The sequence below is a fragment of the Oryx dammah genome, unplaced genomic scaffold (assembly GCF_014754425.2).
Source record: "Oryx dammah isolate SB20612 unplaced genomic scaffold, SCBI_Odam_1.1 HiC_scaffold_2, whole genome shotgun sequence".
Lineage (NCBI taxonomy): Eukaryota > Metazoa > Chordata > Mammalia > Artiodactyla > Bovidae > Oryx > Oryx dammah.
Genome location: NW_024070186.1, coordinates 133628499 through 133647569, shown reverse-complemented (window position 1 = coordinate 133647569; position 19071 = coordinate 133628499). Strand labels below are relative to the sequence as shown.

General features: G+C 35.9%; 1 protein-coding gene across 2 annotated transcripts in view; it reads left to right on the top strand.

Annotated features, from left to right (window-relative positions):
- The first annotated feature begins 486 nt into the window (after nt 1-486).
- LIPI (lipase I) overlaps nt 487-19071 on the top strand; it is a 54872-nt gene continuing 36287 nt past the window's right edge. For both annotated transcript variants that reach the window (XM_040227157.1, XM_040227146.1), the window contains exons 1-3: nt 487-864; nt 3581-3689; nt 9863-9964. In XM_040227157.1, coding sequence (XP_040083091.1) covers nt 553-864; nt 3581-3689; nt 9863-9964 — 523 coding nt within the window. In that variant the 5' untranslated portion in view covers nt 487-552. The remainder of the gene's footprint in view (nt 865-3580; nt 3690-9862; nt 9965-19071) is intronic.

Below are 19071 nucleotides of genomic sequence, written 5' to 3'. Positions count from 1 at the left end.
TTTGATAGGAAGAAATTGATATATTTTTGTTTTTATTTGATCACTATTCAGGTAAAGTATATTTTTCCTGATGCTTATTATCTATATCTTGATATTCTTCTGCAAAACTGTTAAAGTTCATAATCAACTTGTGGACTTTTACTGGTGTGTGTAACACTTTCCTTATTAACAATATTAATGATTTCAATCACATCATTGCTATTTTGTACTGATAAAACTAATTCTTAATTTTTAGCCAGCCACATTCATTTCTATATTTTATTGTAATTTTTGAATACATCTACTTCAAAAAGTCTACTTAAGTAATCAGTGAATTACTTTCAACATTGCAGATGCTCAATACGTTAACTGCTAATAAAATAAAATCCCCCACACCCTCCAAGTTCAATTATTTCCTTTGCAGCAGTGACAAGAATAGAATCAAATAAATACTATCCCAATACTCAGCTTGACTGACTTTTTTTTTTTTTAATTTCAGAGAATAAGGCACCATGCCTTGAATTCTCTCATCTAAGTTTAAAGGATTCCTTCAGAGATCTATTTAATCCTAAAATGGAGATATCTTTGATGTTGTATACAAGGAACAACCCAACTTGTGCTGAATCACTGTTTGAGAAGAATGATGCACTTAACGTTAATTTCAACACAAGCAAGAAAGTAGTCTGGCTGATTCATGGATACAGACCACTGGGCTCCACTCCTTCATGGCTTCAGAACTTTGTGAGGATTTTGTTGAACCAAGATGACATGAATATAATTGTAGTAGACTGGAACCGAGGAGCTACAACTTTTCTTTACAATAGAGCAGTTAAAAATACCAGGAAAGTTGCTGCCAGTGTGAGCAGGTACATTCAGAATCTTTTGGTAAGTCTGGAATTTTATGGGTTATATATGTTATACAATAAATGGTGGTTTTATAATACTGCAAAATGGTGATAAAGTAAATACTATTTACTTCATTCTTTATTGAGACTTTGTTAATCAAGACTTACTGCACAAGTGTGAAGAATTACTGTGTTGATGTGCTTCACATATGCAGCCATTTTTCTTTTGTGTTAATGGATAATTCTATACCTAGACATGACCTATCTTTTTTTTAAAGTTATCTTAAAGACTCAATTTTCATATTTTATCTTAAAATATCTTAAGATTTTTTTTTTTTAACTCTGCCTATGCTGACTTCAGGATTAGTTAGTGATTTTATGTGGAGAGAGGAAATAAACTATTTAATTATTAGACTTTTTAGATATATTTTCTAGGATATGTCTAAAATGACAAAATGTATATTGGTCAAAATGTAAAACAACTTGAAAAGTAGCATACTTTTGCCACCTTGGAGGCAGGTCTCACTTCCTTTTAGTCTTAACCAGTTTAAATGAAGTCCAGTTAAATAAATTCAGGCCAGTTCTAGGTTCATCTGTGTTTCAAATGATCTTTAAGTCAATGTATATGGAGATCTAGAGATCTATGTCTGTTCTAGAGAGAGGTCATAGTAATGGTGCTCAAGAGAAAGAAAGGTGATAAAAGAGTTGGGGTCATTCTTGAGCTTGAAGTCCACCTTCGAGTTGTATTTGCTGAACTTCCAAGCCTCTGCTGAAATTCAGCAAGCATCATAGATCCAAGAAACAGTTGTATGTAGTTGTTAGAAGTCAAATTAGAGGGATTCAAAGACCACCATATCCACACCATCAGTGTGAGTCTGAGCAATAGCTTAACCATTCTGCTTCATTTCTGTCTATTCATTTGGGATAACAAAACTTTATAACAATATTTTATTTAAGTGTTATGAAAATTAATTCTTAACCAGTGCTTGTTATGTAATAACCATTAAATGAAATCAGCTATCATTATTATTTTTACATCCACAAATTTGGACAAAACCAAACCATCCCTCTGGAGACAGAAGACTATTGATTCACTTGTTCTTACTGATAGCCTGAAAATTGCATAATTAGTTTTTACTTTTTGCAGTGGTCTTTTCTATACTTAATACATATGTACTTCAAAGTGTGGAACTTGTGAATATTAAATACAGAAGTTTAGGAAAAGTCTAATATTAGATAAATTTCTAACAGTGCTTTTCCTTGCAATGGCTCCATATTAATAAGGAAGGATAAAAAATTCAGTAGCACTAAAGTTGAGAGTAATATTCCCTGGAGGTTGCAGGTACTAGTCTGAGAAATGTTGAAGAAAATTATCACCCCATGCCTGGGAAATCAGAATCTAGTTTCTCATTAGAATAAATGTTCCACATCTTTCTATCAGCCATCAGATGTGTGACTGTGTAGACTGGACCATGACCTGCTTCCTGAGAGTGTAAGAGAATATAATAAGAGAAATTCTCCCTTGTTTAAGCTCCTAATGTCCCCATACCCCTCTCCTGGGCTGCGAGTCTAGGAGGTGATCAAAACTTGGGCTTTAAAAATTAGACTCCATTGCTCTCCAGTTTGTAATCAGGCTAAGTCACTTAAAATCCCTGCATCTCATTTTATCATCTCTAAAGTAAGGGTGGATATTCACATTGTTCAGTCTTCTTCAAGTTTTTGACACAATTTACAGATAAAACAAAGAAGCAGGTTAGTTTATATTTTGAAGTTAAATAGACCTGGACTTGAAGTCTATCTTTTTCCCTTAGTCAGTTCAGTTCAGTTGCTCAGTCGTGTCCTACTCTTTGCAACCCCATGAATTGCAGCATGCCAGGCCTCCCTGTCCATCACCAACTCCCGGACTTCACTCAGACTCACATCCATTGAGTCAGTGATGCCATCCAGCCATCTCATCCTCTGTCGTCCCCTTCTTCTCCTGCCCCCAATCCCTCCCAGCATCAGAGTCTTTTCCAATGAGTCAACTCTTCGCATGAGGTGGCCAAAGTACTGGAGTTTCAGCTTTAGCGTCATTCCTTCCAAAGAATCCCAGGGCTGATCTCCTTCAAAATGGACTGGTTGGATCTCCTTGCAGTCCAAGGGACTCTCAAGAGTCTTCTCCAACACCACAGTTCAAAAGCATCAATTCTTTGGCACTCAGCCTTCTTCACAGTCCAACTCTCACATCCATACATGACCACTGGAAAAACCATAGCCTTGACTAAACGGACCTTAGTCGGCAAAGTAATGTCTCTGTAGTAATAAGTATATATGACTTTGGGCAACTCACTATAAAACCATATTTATTAAGCATTTAATAGGTGCCAGGGAAAGTTTTAGGCAATGGATAAAAATAAATAGCTCATAGGACTTTGTGAATATTAAGTTGAGATTTATAAAGCACTTATCAAGATCACTAGCACAAAGTATTCAAATATGTTTTATTTTTATTATTACAAAATACTTAATTAAATATATTATTTTACATCTGCTTTTCTAGATAAAAATTTAATGGTATTAATATGTAAAGAAAAATCAGATATTTTATGAAAAAAGTTGAACGAAGATATGGTTGTTTGAAATTATAAAATTGTATTCCCTGTCTCCCAGAAGTGGACTAAACCAGAAAAAATAATGATTTTTAGAACACTGATGCAACGAGGCATAATTTGTGACTTTCTGAAGTGAAAATTGTAACACTGCATTTTGAATTGCAGAAGCATGGAGCATCTCTTGATAATTTTCATTTCATAGGTGTGAGCTTAGGGGCTCATATTAGTGGATTTGTTGGAAAGATATTTCATGGTCGAGTTGGAAGAATAACAGGTAAAATATTTTAAAATTATATTTATTTATTTTAAATATTTTTGATAAAATTAATGTTTTAGTATACTTTTAAGTTTCAGAAATTGTTACTTTATTTAACAGGGGCAATATTTAAGCAATGGAAACAATGCACAAACGTTCATCATTTTTCTATATTATATTCAAAGGCTGTTCTTTGTTTTAGTTAGACTCTTAAGTCTTACTTATTTCTTAACCAAACTTAAGTTACCCATATAGAAATGGAAGGGAAATGATTTATTTTTGCATGTGAATTAATTTGCATGTGAATTTTAAGGAGACCTTATTGTAACAATCCTGAGGAAAGTTTTACCCATTAGACCTTTTACACATGCAAAACTTTTTTCATGTATTAACCAATAATATAACCTGTTATCATATATTTAATTTTTAGAAACTTTGATATAATTTAATTCTTCTGAATTTTTTTTTTCATTTTTTAAATTGAACACCTGAAGAGAAAATCAGGAATTGGTGTTTATACCTGGGAGATTCTGGACCCCAGTTCTCACTGTATTTCCTTAACAAAGTTATTGCCTTCACAAAGTTTAGTAAACAAATAATGCTGACATGGATTTTCAGGCCTCCCTTTAGGAACGGCAGTGATTTAAAACTAGAAGGATAATATCCTTTCCCAGTTAATTTAGCTTTCTAGATTTATTGAGATCTATTCGAAGAATTATAATAATTTCAAATGTTAATACTAGAGTCTTAAGCAAAGGGGGAGGGGAGAAGTAAATAAATTGTTTATAGATATTTTACTGCAGCCATGAAATTAAAAGACACTTACTGCTTGGAAGAAAAGTTATGACCAGCCTAGATAGCATATTGAAAAGCAGAGACATTACTTTGCCAACAAAGGTCTGTGTAGCCAAGGCTATGGTTTTTCCAGTGGTCATGTATGGATGTGAGAGTTGGACTGTGAAGAAGGCTGGGCGCCAAAGAATTGATGCTTTTGAACTGTGGTGTTGGAGAAGACTCTTGAGAGTCCCTTGGAGTGCAAGGAGATCCAACCAGTCCGTTCTGAAGGATATCAGCCCTGGGATATCTTTGGAAGGAATGATGCTAAAGCTGAAACTCCAGTACTTTGGCCACATCATGCGAAGAGTTGACTCATTGGAAAAGCCTCTGATGCTGGGAAGGATTGGGGGCAGGAGGAGAAGGGGACAACTGAGGATGAGATGCCTGGATGCCCATCACTGACTCGATGGACATGAGTCTGAGTGAACTCTAGGAGTTGGTGATGGACAGGGAGGCCTGGCGTGCTGCGATTCACGGGGTCACAAAGAGTCAGACATGACTGAGCTACTGAACTGAACTGAACTGAGAGTCTTTAAAGAACTTAAGTATACCTTACTTGCTTTGATCAGTCTTAATTTTATCTTCCTTATAAAGGATGTGAAAATTGAGGTTAACTGAATAAATTCAGGAAGGTCAAGAATTTAGTAACATCTAAGCCAGGACTTGTACAAAGATCTCTGGCATCCAAAGCCTATTCTGTTTCAACCGCCATACTAGCGCAGTTTGAACAGTTGGTTAGCCTACTTTATTTTAAGATGTGTTTATTCACATATTAGACTAGTTAGAATGGCTTCACATGCCAAGCAATCATCAGGGTTTAAAAGCCAGCAAATGTGTTGGATCTACATCAGGGCAATTTACAGGAAGAGAGAAATTTCTGCTTCATTCAGTCATGTCGGATTTAACAACCATTGGATCATAGAAAAAGCAAGAGAATTCCAGGAAAACATCTACTTCTGCTTCACTGAATATGCAAAAGCCTTTTTCTGGATGGACACAATAAACTGTGGAAAATTCTTAAAGAGATGGGAATACCAGACCACCTTACCTGCCTCTTGTGAAACCTGTATGCAAGTCAAGAAGCAACAGTTAAAACAAGACATGGAACAACAGACTGGTTCAAAAGTGGGAAAGGAGTACGTAAAGGCTGCATATGGTCACCCTGCTTATTTAACTTATATGCAGAGTACATCATACAAAATGCCAGGCTGAATGAATCACAAGGTGGAATCAAGATTTCCATGAGAAATATCAACAACCTCAGATATGCAGATGACACTACCCTTATGGCAGAAGGCAAAGAGGAAGTAAAGAGCCATTGATAAAGGTGAAAGAGGAGAGTGAAAAAGCTGGCTTAAAACTCAACATTCAAAAAACTAAGATTCAAAGATGGAGAAGCTCTATACAGTCAGCAAAAACAAGACTGGGAGCTGACTGTGGCTCTGATCATGAATTCCATATTACCAAATTCAGACTTAAATTGAAGAAAGTGGGGAAAACCACGAGACCATTCAGGTATGACCTAAATCAAATCCCTTATGATTTACAATGAAAGTGAGAAATAGATTTAAGGGACTAGATCTGATAGACAGAGTGCCTGATGAACTATGGACAGAGGTTTGTGACATTGTACAGGAGACAGGTATCAAGACCATCCCCATGGAAGAGAAATGCAAAAAATCAAAACGGCTATCTGAAGAGGCCTTACAAATAGCTGTGAAAAGAAGAGAAGTGAAAAGCAAAGGAGAAAAGAAAAGATATAAGCATCTGAATACAGAGTTCCAAAGAATAGCAAGGAGAGATAAGAAAGCCTTCCTCAGCAGTCAATGCAAAGAAATAGAGGAAAACAACCGAATGGGAAAGACTAGAAATCTCTTCAAGAAAATTAGAGATACCAAGGAAACATTTCATGGAAAGATGGGCTCGATAAAGGACAGAAATGGTATGGACCTAACAGAAGCAGAAGATATTAAGAAGAGGTGGCAAGAATACACAGAACTGTACAAAAAAGATCTTCATGACCCAGATAATCACGATGGTGTGATCATTCACCTAGAGCCAGACATTCTAGATTGTGAAGTCAAGTGGGCCTTAGAAAGCATCACTACAAACAAAGCTAGTGGAGGTGATGGAATTCCAGTTGAGCTATTTCAAATCCTCAAAGATGATGCTGTGAAAGTGCTGCACTCAATATGCCAGCAAATTTGGAAAACTCAGCAGTGGCCACAGGACTGGAAAAGATCCATTTTCATTCCAATCCCAAAGAAAGGCAATGCCAAAGAATGCTCAAACTATCACACAATTGCATTCATCTCACACGCTAGTAAAGTAATGCTTAAAATTCTCCAAGCCAGGCTTCAGCAATACGTGAACCGTGAATTGGTTTTAGAAAAGGCAGAGGAACCAGAGATCAAATTACCAACATGTACTGGATCATGGAAAATGCAAGAGAGTTCCAGAAAAACATCTATTTCTGCTTTATTGACTATGCCAAAGCCTTTGACTGTGTGGATCACAATAAACTGTGGAAAATTCTTCAAGAGATGGGAATACCAGACCACCTGACCTGCCTCTTGAGGAACCTGTATGCAGGTCAAGAAGCAACAGTTAGAACTGGACATGGAACAATAAACTGGTTCCAACTAGGAAAAGGAGTATGTCAAGGCTGTATATTGTCACCCTGCTTATTTAACTTATATGCAGAGTACATCATGAGCAATGCTGGACTGGAAGAAGCACAAGGTGGAATCAAGATTGCCAGGAAAAATATCAATAACCTCAAATATGCAGATGACACCACCCTTATGGCAGAAAGTGAACAGGAACTAAAAAGCCTCTTGATGAAAGTGAAAGAGGACAGTGAAAAAGTTGGCTTAAAGCTCAACATTCAGAAAACGAAGATCATGGCATCCGGTCCTGTCACTTCATGGGAAATAGATGGGGAAACAGTGGAAACAGTGTCAGACTTTATTTTTCTGGGCTCCAAAATCACTGCAGATGGTGACTGCAGCCATGAAATTAAAAGACTCTTACTCCTTGGAAGGAAAGTTATACCAACCTAGATAGTATATTCAAAAGCAGAGATATTACTTTGCCAACAAAGGTCTGTCTAGTCAAGGCTATGGTTTTTCCAGTGGTCATGTATGGATGTGAGAGTTGGACTGTGAAGAAAGCTGAGTGCTGAAGAATTGGTGCTTTTGAACTGTAGTGTTGGAGAAGACTCTTGAGAGTCCCTTGGACTGCAAGGAGATCCAACCAGTCCATTTTGAAGGAGATCAGTCCTGGGTATTCATTGGAAGGACTTATGCTGAAGCTGAAACTCCAATACTTTGGCCACCTCTTGTGAAGTGTTGACTCATTGGAAAAGACCCTGATGCTGGGAGGGATTGGGGGCAGGAGGAGAAGGAGATGACAGAGCATGAGATGGCTGGATGGCATCACCGACTTGATGGACATGAGTTTGAGTGTACTCCAGGTGTTGGTGTTGGTCAGGGAGGCCTGGCTTGTTGCGATTCATGGGTTGCAAAGAGTTGGACACGACTGAGCGACTGAACTGAACTGACTTATGGCATCTGGTCCCATCAGTTCAGTTCAGTTCAGTTGCTTAGTTATGTCTGACTCTTTGTGACCCCATGGACTGAAGCACGCCAGGCCTCCCTGTCCATCACCAACTTCTAGAGTTTGCTCAAACCCATGCCCATCAAGTCGGTGATACCATCCAACCATCCTATCCTGTCATCCCATCCTATCCCCTTCTCCTCCCTCCTTCAGTCTTTGCCAGCATCAGGGTTTTTTTCCAGTGAGTCAGTTCTTCACATCAGGTGGCCAAAGTATTGGAGTTTCAGCTTCAGCATCAGTCCTTCCAATGAATATTGAGGGTTGGTTACCTTTAGGATTGACTGCTTTGATCTCCTTGCAGTCCAAGGGACTCTCAAGAGTTTTCTCCAACACCACAGTTCAAAAGCATCAATTCTTCAACACTCAGCTTTCTTTATAGTCCAACTCTCACATCCATACATGACTAGTCGAAAAACTATAGCTTTGACTAGAGACCTTGGTCAGCAAAGTAATGTCTCTGCTTTTTAAAAGGCTGTTTAGGTTGGTCACAGCTTTTCTTTCAAGGAGCAAGCATCTTTTAATTTCATGGCTGCAGTCCCCATCTGCAGTGATTTTGGAGACCCCAAAATAAAATCTTTCACTGTTTCTCATCACTTCCTGTGATCTGGTCGCATTACTTCATGGCAAATAGATGGGGAAACAATGGAAACAGAGACTTTATTTTGTGATTTCCTAAAGGAAATCAACCCTCAATATTCATTGGAAAGACTGATGCTGAAGCTGAAGCTCCAATACTTTGGCCACATGATGTGAAGAGCTGACTCATTAGAAAAGATCCCGATGCTGGAAAAGATTGAGGGCAAGAGGAGAAGGGGATGACAGAGGACCGGATGGTTGGATTGCATCACCTACTCGATGAACATGAGTTTGAGAAAACTCCCAGAGATGATGAAGGACAGGGATGCCTACTGTGCTGCAATCCATTTTGTCTCAGAGTTGGACATGACTGAGTGACTGAGCAACAACAACTATTCAATCATGAGGGCCAAATAAACTAGGGTTAATAGAAGATTGAGATAAGCAACGTTATATTTTATTTTTAAAATATCTTTTTAAGATAATTATTGCCCTATTGAATAGATGTTCTCAAGGCATTTAATTTCATCTCTTCCTCAGCATTTTTTGATACTCTGCAGCAGACCATGAGCTTAGAATTTTATTTAGAATTCTGAATACACTAGAAATAATATTATCTTTTATAACACTTTTAATATATTTTTTCTTCTTTGTGTGCAGTAAATTTTTCCAAGAAATGAATAATAAGCTAATAATAAATATGTTTTATCCCACAGCTTAAATTGCACTTAAAATCATTTTAAACCTTTCAATAGACCCAGGATGAGCTGGTATGGAATGAGGTTGAAGATAGGATCAGGATAATATTTATTATTTTTCCCCCTTCAGGAGGAGTAGTAGTTACTTTCTATTAAATAGAATTTTACTACCAGCATATTTGTAATTACTTGTTAAATGAATGCCCTAAAGAAAGCCACAATATTTTGTCAAGGTATGTGTAGTGTGGCTTGACACTGCATCATTGATAAACTCAAGATTGGGAATAATGTTATTCAAATAAAACAGATACTTGCTATTCATCTAATTTAATTTATCTTTAGATATGTTTTTTGACAGGTTTAAACTTATTATGTTTATAATTAATAATAATGCAAGTGTGTGGTAATAACTCTGTAATATAACTTGATTAATATATTAATAATTTCTTTCTTGAATCTCAGGTCTTGATCCTGCTGGGCCACAGTTCTCTGGAAAACCTTCACACGGCAGATTAGATTACACTGATGCAAATTTTGTGGATGTCATCCATACTGATATCAATGGTAACAATGCAGGATTTATTTTTTACTTATTTGAAAATGCAAAAAGTGATGTGGACACTGGGGAAGAGGAAAAGGAAACAGTAGTGGATGAAGGGTTAAGTCTGAAATTATATGATTATTATATTTCCCACAAGCAACATTTCTTAGAGTTAGTTTACTCTGTGGTGTAAAATGACACTCTGCCCTTAGTTTTTAGGAACTGTCAGATCATCCTAAAAAACGGAAACTTGATAAAAAATTATACTTCATCCTTTCATTCTATTAACAATTTTATTGATTTGATCACAATTTCCCCCATGCTTAATATACCTGATATATTTAGGTTACTCTTCTCTCTTCTCATTTTATCACTTTGTTGTATAATAACTCAAACTGAGCACATATATTGAAGCACAGAGAAACAATAATTTTCCCTAAAGATTTTAAATTATCTTCCTCTAAAGGTCTAACTCACTATTGATAGTTTTGGCCAGAGTACCTTGGACAAACACTTTCCAGAAATATTTTAGATGGCCCTGATCTCCTTCGTGTATTGAAACTGATATTGAGTACTTCCTATACACTAATCACTTTAAATTATTAATGTGGATTAATTTTGGAATGCTCCTAAATCCCCATGAAATAAGTAAACATTCCTCTTTCTGCTGATGGAGAGGCTCGGGTCTAAGTGACAAAGTCAGTAAGAGGCAGTCACAATGTGAAATAGTGTCTTTTGATTCCAGTATCTTCACCTCACCAGTATGTTGCTCAGATTAACTAGTAATTTACATGTGTTATGGTTGGTGGCATGGGAAAGATACAGTGCCATGATACAGACAGGAGAAACTGACACAAAGATGGTTCCCAATTCCCTATTTCTTCAGGTCGATTTTATCTTTGACCCAGGTAATTTATTTGCTCCTATATTATCCTGAATTTACTCTGGGAGAATCGATCTCAATGATTTTGTGAGATATAAATACCATTAATGCAATAGGTGACAAGTTTTCAACTTCTATTCCTATATACCAGTGTGCTGAGCCTATAATCAGAAAAATTATGCTCTTTATTTGGAGAAGGCAATGGCACCCCACTCCAGTACTCTTGCTTGGAAAGTCGCATCGACGGGGGAGCCTGGTAGGCTGCAGTCCATGGGGTCACTAAGAGTTGGACACGGCTGAGCATCTTCACTTTTACTTTTCACTTTCATGCATTGGAGAAGGAAATGGCAATCCACTCCAGTGTTCTTGCCTGGAGAATCCCAGGGACGGGGGAGCCTGGTGGGCAGCCGCCTATGGGGTCGCACAGAGTCGGACACGACTGAAGCGGTTTAGCAGCAGCAGCAGCAGCAGCATGGTCTTTATGTGGAATGTAAGTTCATCTACATCATACAGAGTCATTGTCTAAAGTTTCATAATTCTAATCTGATACCCTCAGCCCTTTATGTCTTCCTAATCTCGAGCCCTTGATACCACCTTAACGTTTCCACACATGACCACACACCTAGTGTCCAGGTACTCTGCAGTTCTTTTGAAATTCCAGCTTCAGTTCTGCTTATGGCCTTTTGAATTAATGTTTCATACATTTTATTGCTTTTTGTTTGCATTTTTTAGTTTTCTTAATAAAATTTTGGATTGTCTTATATTCTTAATATCTTTTGATGACTCAGTTTATCAAATATGACTTGCCACTAGGTGCCATAAGTTGGCACCTTTAATTGATCTTTGTATGACTATCACCAATGAGGAACACAGATTTTTGATACTGCATATTCACTGGTTTCAAGGAATCCCTGAAAAAGATATTTGAGGTCAGCACATAAACCTGACAGATTTCTCTTTCCTGAAATACTAACCCACGAGTACATTTGCTACTTGCCAGTAATTCTTGTCTTTATTCAGATGTTTATGTTAAAGAAGCTATGTTGCCTTTCATAATTGTTGATTAGATAATCTGAATAAATATTCTTTCTGGGATATCAGAAAAAAAATTACCAGTTCAATATCCAGAACATTAAAAAAAAAAACACTCCAGGGAGGTGAACTGGTCATTTGGAGTCATTTGTCTCATGGATGGTTTTCTGATGTAGAGAGTATAAAAAGTGTTTTTGTAACCCTCATACGATGTTGTAAAACATCTTGTGCTAATTTTTTAGACCCCAAAGGGTAGCACTATATCAGTAACAATAAGCTTGAAACAAACCAGACTCTTTATAGTCTTTAGCAAGCTTTTAGTAATTCAGTGTTATCCAGAAAAAACTCACATATTAAGTTTTGTTTAAGTTCTTTCATTATCAGACCCTATAGGTATCTGATAGAAGCAAATGATAGTCCTTTATGTACAAGGATCTTATCATCTGTGGACTCAAATTATTTTTATAAATATATTTTAAAATGTCCAGCATCCATTGGAGATAGCCAGGTATACTTGAAGCAAGAAACACATATGAGAACCAAGAAACAATTGTCAATAGAAACAGACCCATAGGTCTCTGACTATGGGAATTATTGTACACCAGCTAAAAAGTGCTCATTATTTTCAAAGAGATAGATAAGATTGGAACTATCAGCAGAGAATGATATTTAAGTATAAATATGACCTATTCTATTTGATAAAAATAATAATAGTTCTTAACCTAAGAAGTAAGTTAATTGACAATTATTGAGTGGGTTTAACAAAAAATTTGAATCAGGTACAAAGAGACAGCATGTGACTTGGAAAATCGGTGATAGTCTATTTCTAGAATGAAGAAAAAAGATCTAATACAGAGCAAAAAGCAAATAAAATAGACAATACAAAGAGGTAAGAGGTTCATAGGATAAATAGCAAGAAGGTCAATCATATTTCATTCAGATTCCAAATAAAAAGAGAGAAAAATGGAACAGAAGTGATATTTAAGGATAATATCTCAGAATTTCTAAAAACTCAGGAATTATAATCAATCAAAAAATTGAAATGCACAGTTAATTCCAATGTGAATAAATAGACAACCTCGTTGAGACATATGATGATAAACTTACGGAAAAGACCACATCAAAGCATATAACATTAAATTAAATGAATAAAATGATCTAAATTACAACTAGTTTCTCAAGAGAAGCAATGAAAGTTAAGAAAGAATAGATATTTTCAATATGTTGAAAGAAAATAGCTTCCTAGTATTGCAGTGTGTTTCAGGAAAAAAATGAAACTATACAGTTTCAGACAAGTATACACTGAGAGAAATTATCATCAAAAGAAGGAAAATTATCCTTTTATGGCTATTCAGGAAGGAAGAGCACTGAAAATGGTAAAACACACTTCAGTTTAAATGAATATTGACAGCATAAAACATGGTAATTGTTTTATAGAATTTGGAATATATAGAGAATTAAAATACATTACAAAAATAGTATATTGTTAGGGCTGTTAAATGAAGTTCAAACATTCTTTGTTCCTTAATTATATGTAAGAAAGTTTAAAAGTAATTGTAATTAGCCTCCAATTAAAATAAATAAATTTAAATTTAAAAAAAGTAATTGTCAACGTTTGGTGTTCATAACCTTCAGCAATAAATGAACCATGAACTTCCAGATGTTCAAGCTGGTTTTAGAAAAGGCAGAGGAACCAGAGGTCAAATTGCCAACATCCACTGGATCATGGAAAAAGGAAGAGAGTTCCAGAAAAACATCTACTTCTACTTTATTGACTATGCCAAAGCCTTTGACTGTGTGGATCACAACAAACTGTGGAAAATTCTCAAAGAGTTGGGAATACCAGGCCACTTGACCTGCCTCTTGAGAAACCTGTATGCAGGTCAGGAAGCAACAGTTAGAACTGGACATGGAACAACAAACTGGTTCCAAATAGGAAAAGGAGTACATCAAGGCTGTATATTATCACCCTGCTTATTTAACTTCTATGCAGAGTACATCATGAGAAACGCTGGACTGGAAGAAACACAAGCTGGAATCAAGATTGCCGGGAGAAATATCAATAACCTCAGATATGCAGATGGCACCACCCTTTTGGCAGAAAGGGAAGAGGAATTAAAAAACCTCTTAATGAAAGTGAAAGAGGAGAGTGAAAAAGTTGGCTTAAAGCTCAACATTCAGAAAACGAAGATCATGGCATCCGGTCCCATTACTTCATGGGAAATAGATGGGGAAACAGTGGAAACAGTGTCAGACTTTATTTTTTAGGGCTCCAAAATCACTGCAGATGGTGACTGCAGCCATGAAATCAAAAGACACTTACTCCTTGGAAGGAAAGTTATGACCAACCTAGAGAGCATATTCAAAAGCAGAGACATTACTTTGCCAACAAATGTCTGTCTAGTCAAGGCTATGGTTTTTCCAGTGGTCATGTATGGATGTGAGAGTTGGACTGTGAAGAAGGCTGAGCGCCGAAGAATTGATGCTTTTGGACTGTGGTGTTGGAGAAGACTCTTGAGAGTCCCTTGGACTGCAAGGAGATCCAACCAGTCCATTCTAAAGGAGATCAATCCTGGGTGTTCGTTGGAAGGACTGGTGCTAAAGCTGAAACTCCAATACTTTGGCCACCTCATGCAAAGCGTTGACTCATTGGAAAAGACTCTGATGCTGGGAAGGATTGAGGGCAGGAGGAGAAGGGGATGACAGAGGATGAAATGGCTGGATGGCATCACCGACTCGATGGACATGAGTTTGGGTGAACTCTGGGAGTTGGTGATGGACAGGGAGGCCTGCTGTGCTGCAATTCATGGGGTCGCAAAGAGTCAGACATGACTGAGCGACTGAATGAACTGAACTGGTGTTCATAAATCAAGCTGCTGGTGCTGCTGCTAAACCGCTTCAGTCGTGTCTGACTCTGTGCGACCCCATAGACGGCAGCCCACCAGGTTCTCCCATCCCTGGTATTCTCCAGGCAAGAACACTGGAGTGGGTTGCCATTCCTTCTCTAATGCGGCTTTCTGTTAAATCTCTAAGTATTTTAAAAGATAAAAAAGTATATAAGAATACCTGACTTCCGTGCTAATGGAGGACAAAAATGAGTAGTTGTGTTTAAGTCCAAAAGAAGGCAAGGAGAGAAAGAATCACATAGAGCATACAAGTAAATAAAAGTAAATAATGGGAAAAATAAACCGAGCTATACCATTAAATGTAAATATTTCATGGAGGTGGAAGCATAAAGAGTAATATTCTCTATAATCAAAGAAATTAAACTACAAATAGTTAAGAAAAATATAAGTTGAAAATCCAAATATTTATAGAACATAGTTTTAGATAACTAATGAGGGAAGAAAAAATAATGATGGAAATATAAAATATTTTAATTCAATAGTATTAAAGTTACTACATTTTAAAACTTGTTGGAATCATGACTAGAAGTAAATGTCCAGCGCTTAATACAGATATTTTAAAAGACTAAAAAATCAATAATCTAAGCATCTATCAAACCTAGACTGTGTTAAAAAGCAGAGACATCACTTTGGTGACAAAGGCCCATATAGTCAAAGCTATGGTTTGTCCAGTAGTCATATATGGATGTGAGTGTTGGACTATAAGGAAGGCTGAGTGCCCAAGAATTGATGCTTTCCAAAGGTGGTGCTGGAGAAGATCTTAAGAGTTCTTTGAACAGCAAGGAGATCAGACTAGTGGATCCTAAGGGAAATCAAGCCTTAATATTCATTGGAAGGACTAATCCTGAAGCTGGAGCTTCAATACTTTGGCCACCTGATGGGAAGAGCTGACTCATTGAAAATGACCCTGATGCTGAGAAAGATTAAAGGCAAAAGGAGAAGGGGACAACAGATGTTTAGATAGCATCACTGACTCAATGGACATGAATCTGAGCAACCCTGGGAGATAGTGAAGGACAGGGAAGCCTGGCATGCTGCAGTCCATGGGGTTGCAGAGTTGGTCATGACTTAAAGACTGAACAACAACAACAAAAAGCGTCTATCTTCAGAAATTTAGAATTAATCAAATAGCACACCTATAGATATTGAGAAAGAAACTAATAAAAGTGTATAAAATGGAATAAAAAGTCAGTTAGAAGTGATTTAAAAAGCCAAAAATGTAAAAAAAAAAAAATAATAAAAAGCCAAAAATGTGTACTTTACTTCCAGATTAAGTGGTCCTTGTAGAGAAAAAATAGAAATGACAAGGAGAGAAAACACAGTATCTATATGAGTAAAGGAAATAGTGTTACAGATACCATAGGTATTAAAATCATTGTAATACAATATAATGAGCAATATTTACAGATAAATATGAAAATATATGACCATATGCTATGATATGTAAAGTAGAAAAATTCTTATGAAAAAGCAAAACCATTTTCTGACAAATGAAAAGGGAAAATTTGAGGAGTTTTATAATTATTGATGAAATAGACACTGCAATTTGAAGCCTTCCAACTAAATACCCAGGCAAATTTTTGTTCTCTACTAAGCAATTAAGTGATAAATAAGACCACTTTTACACACACTTTCAGGTAATAAAAAGTAAATAGGAAATGGTTTGTAAATGTTTGAGAAGGCCATCACAAACTTAATGTCAAAAGAAAGACACTGCAGAAAAGATAGTTTGCTGGATATTCTCTGTTAAAAACAAAGATGCAAAAATTCTGTATCAAGTATCACAATAGTAAACCAGCAACATATAAAGTTGGTATCAAATCACATCCAATTTGGATTTATTATTAAGAAGCAAATTTAGTTTACCATTCAAAAATCAACTTCTTAATTCATGTCATCAAAAGAAGAGAAAATTCATTTAGTGATCTCATGTAAACGCAGAAAAAGCTCTAGGGAGGATTTATGTATGGGAAAAATTGGCAAATTGGAAACAAAAGTAAAAGTCCACAATCTGATAAAACATATCTATCCAAAAATCAATAGAAAATGTCACATTGCCAATGGAATATGGAAGACTTTCTTTTTGAGACTGGGGACTGGACAAGGATACCCGTCCTTGTCATTCTACAGCAACATTTAACTGTATGCCTTCAGTACAGTAAGGGGAGAAATGTATTAAAAGATATGAGTATAACATCATTTTCAGATGATATGTTTGCATGAATATATAACCCCAAAGAATCTCCAGATAATTAATTAGAATTCACAGGAAAAATTAACAAGGTTGTTGAATATAAGTTATGTATACAAAATTCAATTCCTTCTAGAAACCAGCAATAGGACTTAGCAAATAAAATTCTAGAATTATTCCATTGTAATAAAATATAGCATACCTGGTAATAACGCAATAAAACAGCTTAAGCACATTATGCAGAAAACCGCTAAATATTGCAGACCAAAAACTGAGCAAAAGAAAGTAAACCACATCTTCAAACATGAATATTATATACATGTCAATTTTTTGCAAGCTAACCTGCAGCCCTAGTGCAATCTTTATTAAAAGCCAATCATTAAAAAAAAATAACCTCACAAGCTAATTATAAGATTAATGTGGAATGCAAAGGGTCAAGTACCATTGAAGTATTCTTGAAGAAAAAAAAAGCACAAAGACATGCCCTTCCAGTTATTAAATCTTACGGTAGTGATGAAGACAGTGTCATATTAGTGTAAGGGTAGACAAAAAAGTCAGTAAAACAAAATACAGAATTATGGAACTTATTAGATTTATTATGATTTTGATACTGCTGGACAGTATGAAAATGATTCTCATTTTTTCTGGGTTTCATTTTTTAAATTGAAGAATGGTTGATTTACAATATTGCATACGTTTTAGGTACACATCATAGTGTTTCTGTTTGTTTGTTTTACAGATTATATTCCACCATAGGTTATTACAAGATATTGGGTATCATTCCCCATGCTTTGCAATAAAGCCCTGTTGCTTGTCTGTTTAATGTATTAATCCCAGGCTCCTAGTTTGTCCCTCCCCCTATTTTCTCCCCTTTGGTAGCCCCTTTGGTAGTTTTGTTTTCTATATCTGTGACTCTGTTTCTGTTTTTTATATACATTTATTTGTATTATATTTTAGATTGCACATATAAGCGATATCATACAGTATTTGTTTTTCTTTGACTTATTTCACTATGCATATTCTCTAGATCTATCCACGTTGCTGCAGATGGCAATATTTCACTTTATGGCTGTATAATATTCCATTCACTTCTTAATCCAGTAGTCTGTTGATGGGCACTTGGGTTGCTTCCTGTCATGGCTCTTGTACATAGTACTACTGTGAACACTAGAGAGCATGTATCTTTTTAAATTAGTATTTTCATTTACTCCAGATATATACCCAGGAGTGGAACTGCTGGATCAATGGTAGTTCTGTTTTTAGTTTTTTTTAAGGAACTTCCATACTGTTTTCCTTAGTGGCTGCACCAATTTATATTCCCATCAATAGTGTATGAGGGTTCCCTTTTCTTAACGTCATCTCCAACATTTGTTATTTATAGACTTTTTGGTCAGTGGTTCTGTGTCAGTCAACTGAAAACTCTAAATGAAATAATACATCTCTAATGCCCATAAAACACAAAATAGGAAAATATAGGAACTATATAGGAAAATTCTTTTCCTATGGTGAAAGGAAAAGCAATAAACATATTATGAGCTCTTATTTTAAAAATATTTGTAACATAACATTTTTCTAAAGTGTACATGAAAATCCATAACCTAAATTGAAACATTAAGATGTCTGATTGTATTAAAATTAAGAACTCATTAAAGAACCTCATGAAAGCTAACAGCAAGCCAAAACAGGAAAACAGGTAAGTAAGTCCTATGCATCAGTAATAAAGAAAAATGGAACTTAATTAAATCAAGACTTGATCAGAATTTTACAAAAAGGGAATTCCAACTAGGCACTGGAAAGTTCTTAAAATCTTCAGTAAGCAGAAACATGTAAATTAAAACCTCGTGTAATACCACATGCCTACCAGAATGACTAAAATTAAAAAGCCTGACAAGACCATCTATTGGAGGTATGTAAAACAGCAGAGATACTTGTATGTTGTTGGTAGTGGTATAAATTGGTACAACCTCTTTGGCAATTTATTTAGGATCATTTATTAAAATTGAATATGCTCACATTCTATAACAGCAATTCTATTCCTAGGTATGTGACCAACACTTATGCTTTCAAGTATGCATTAATGTATGTGTTCAAGGATGTTTATAAGGTGAAGTCGCTCAG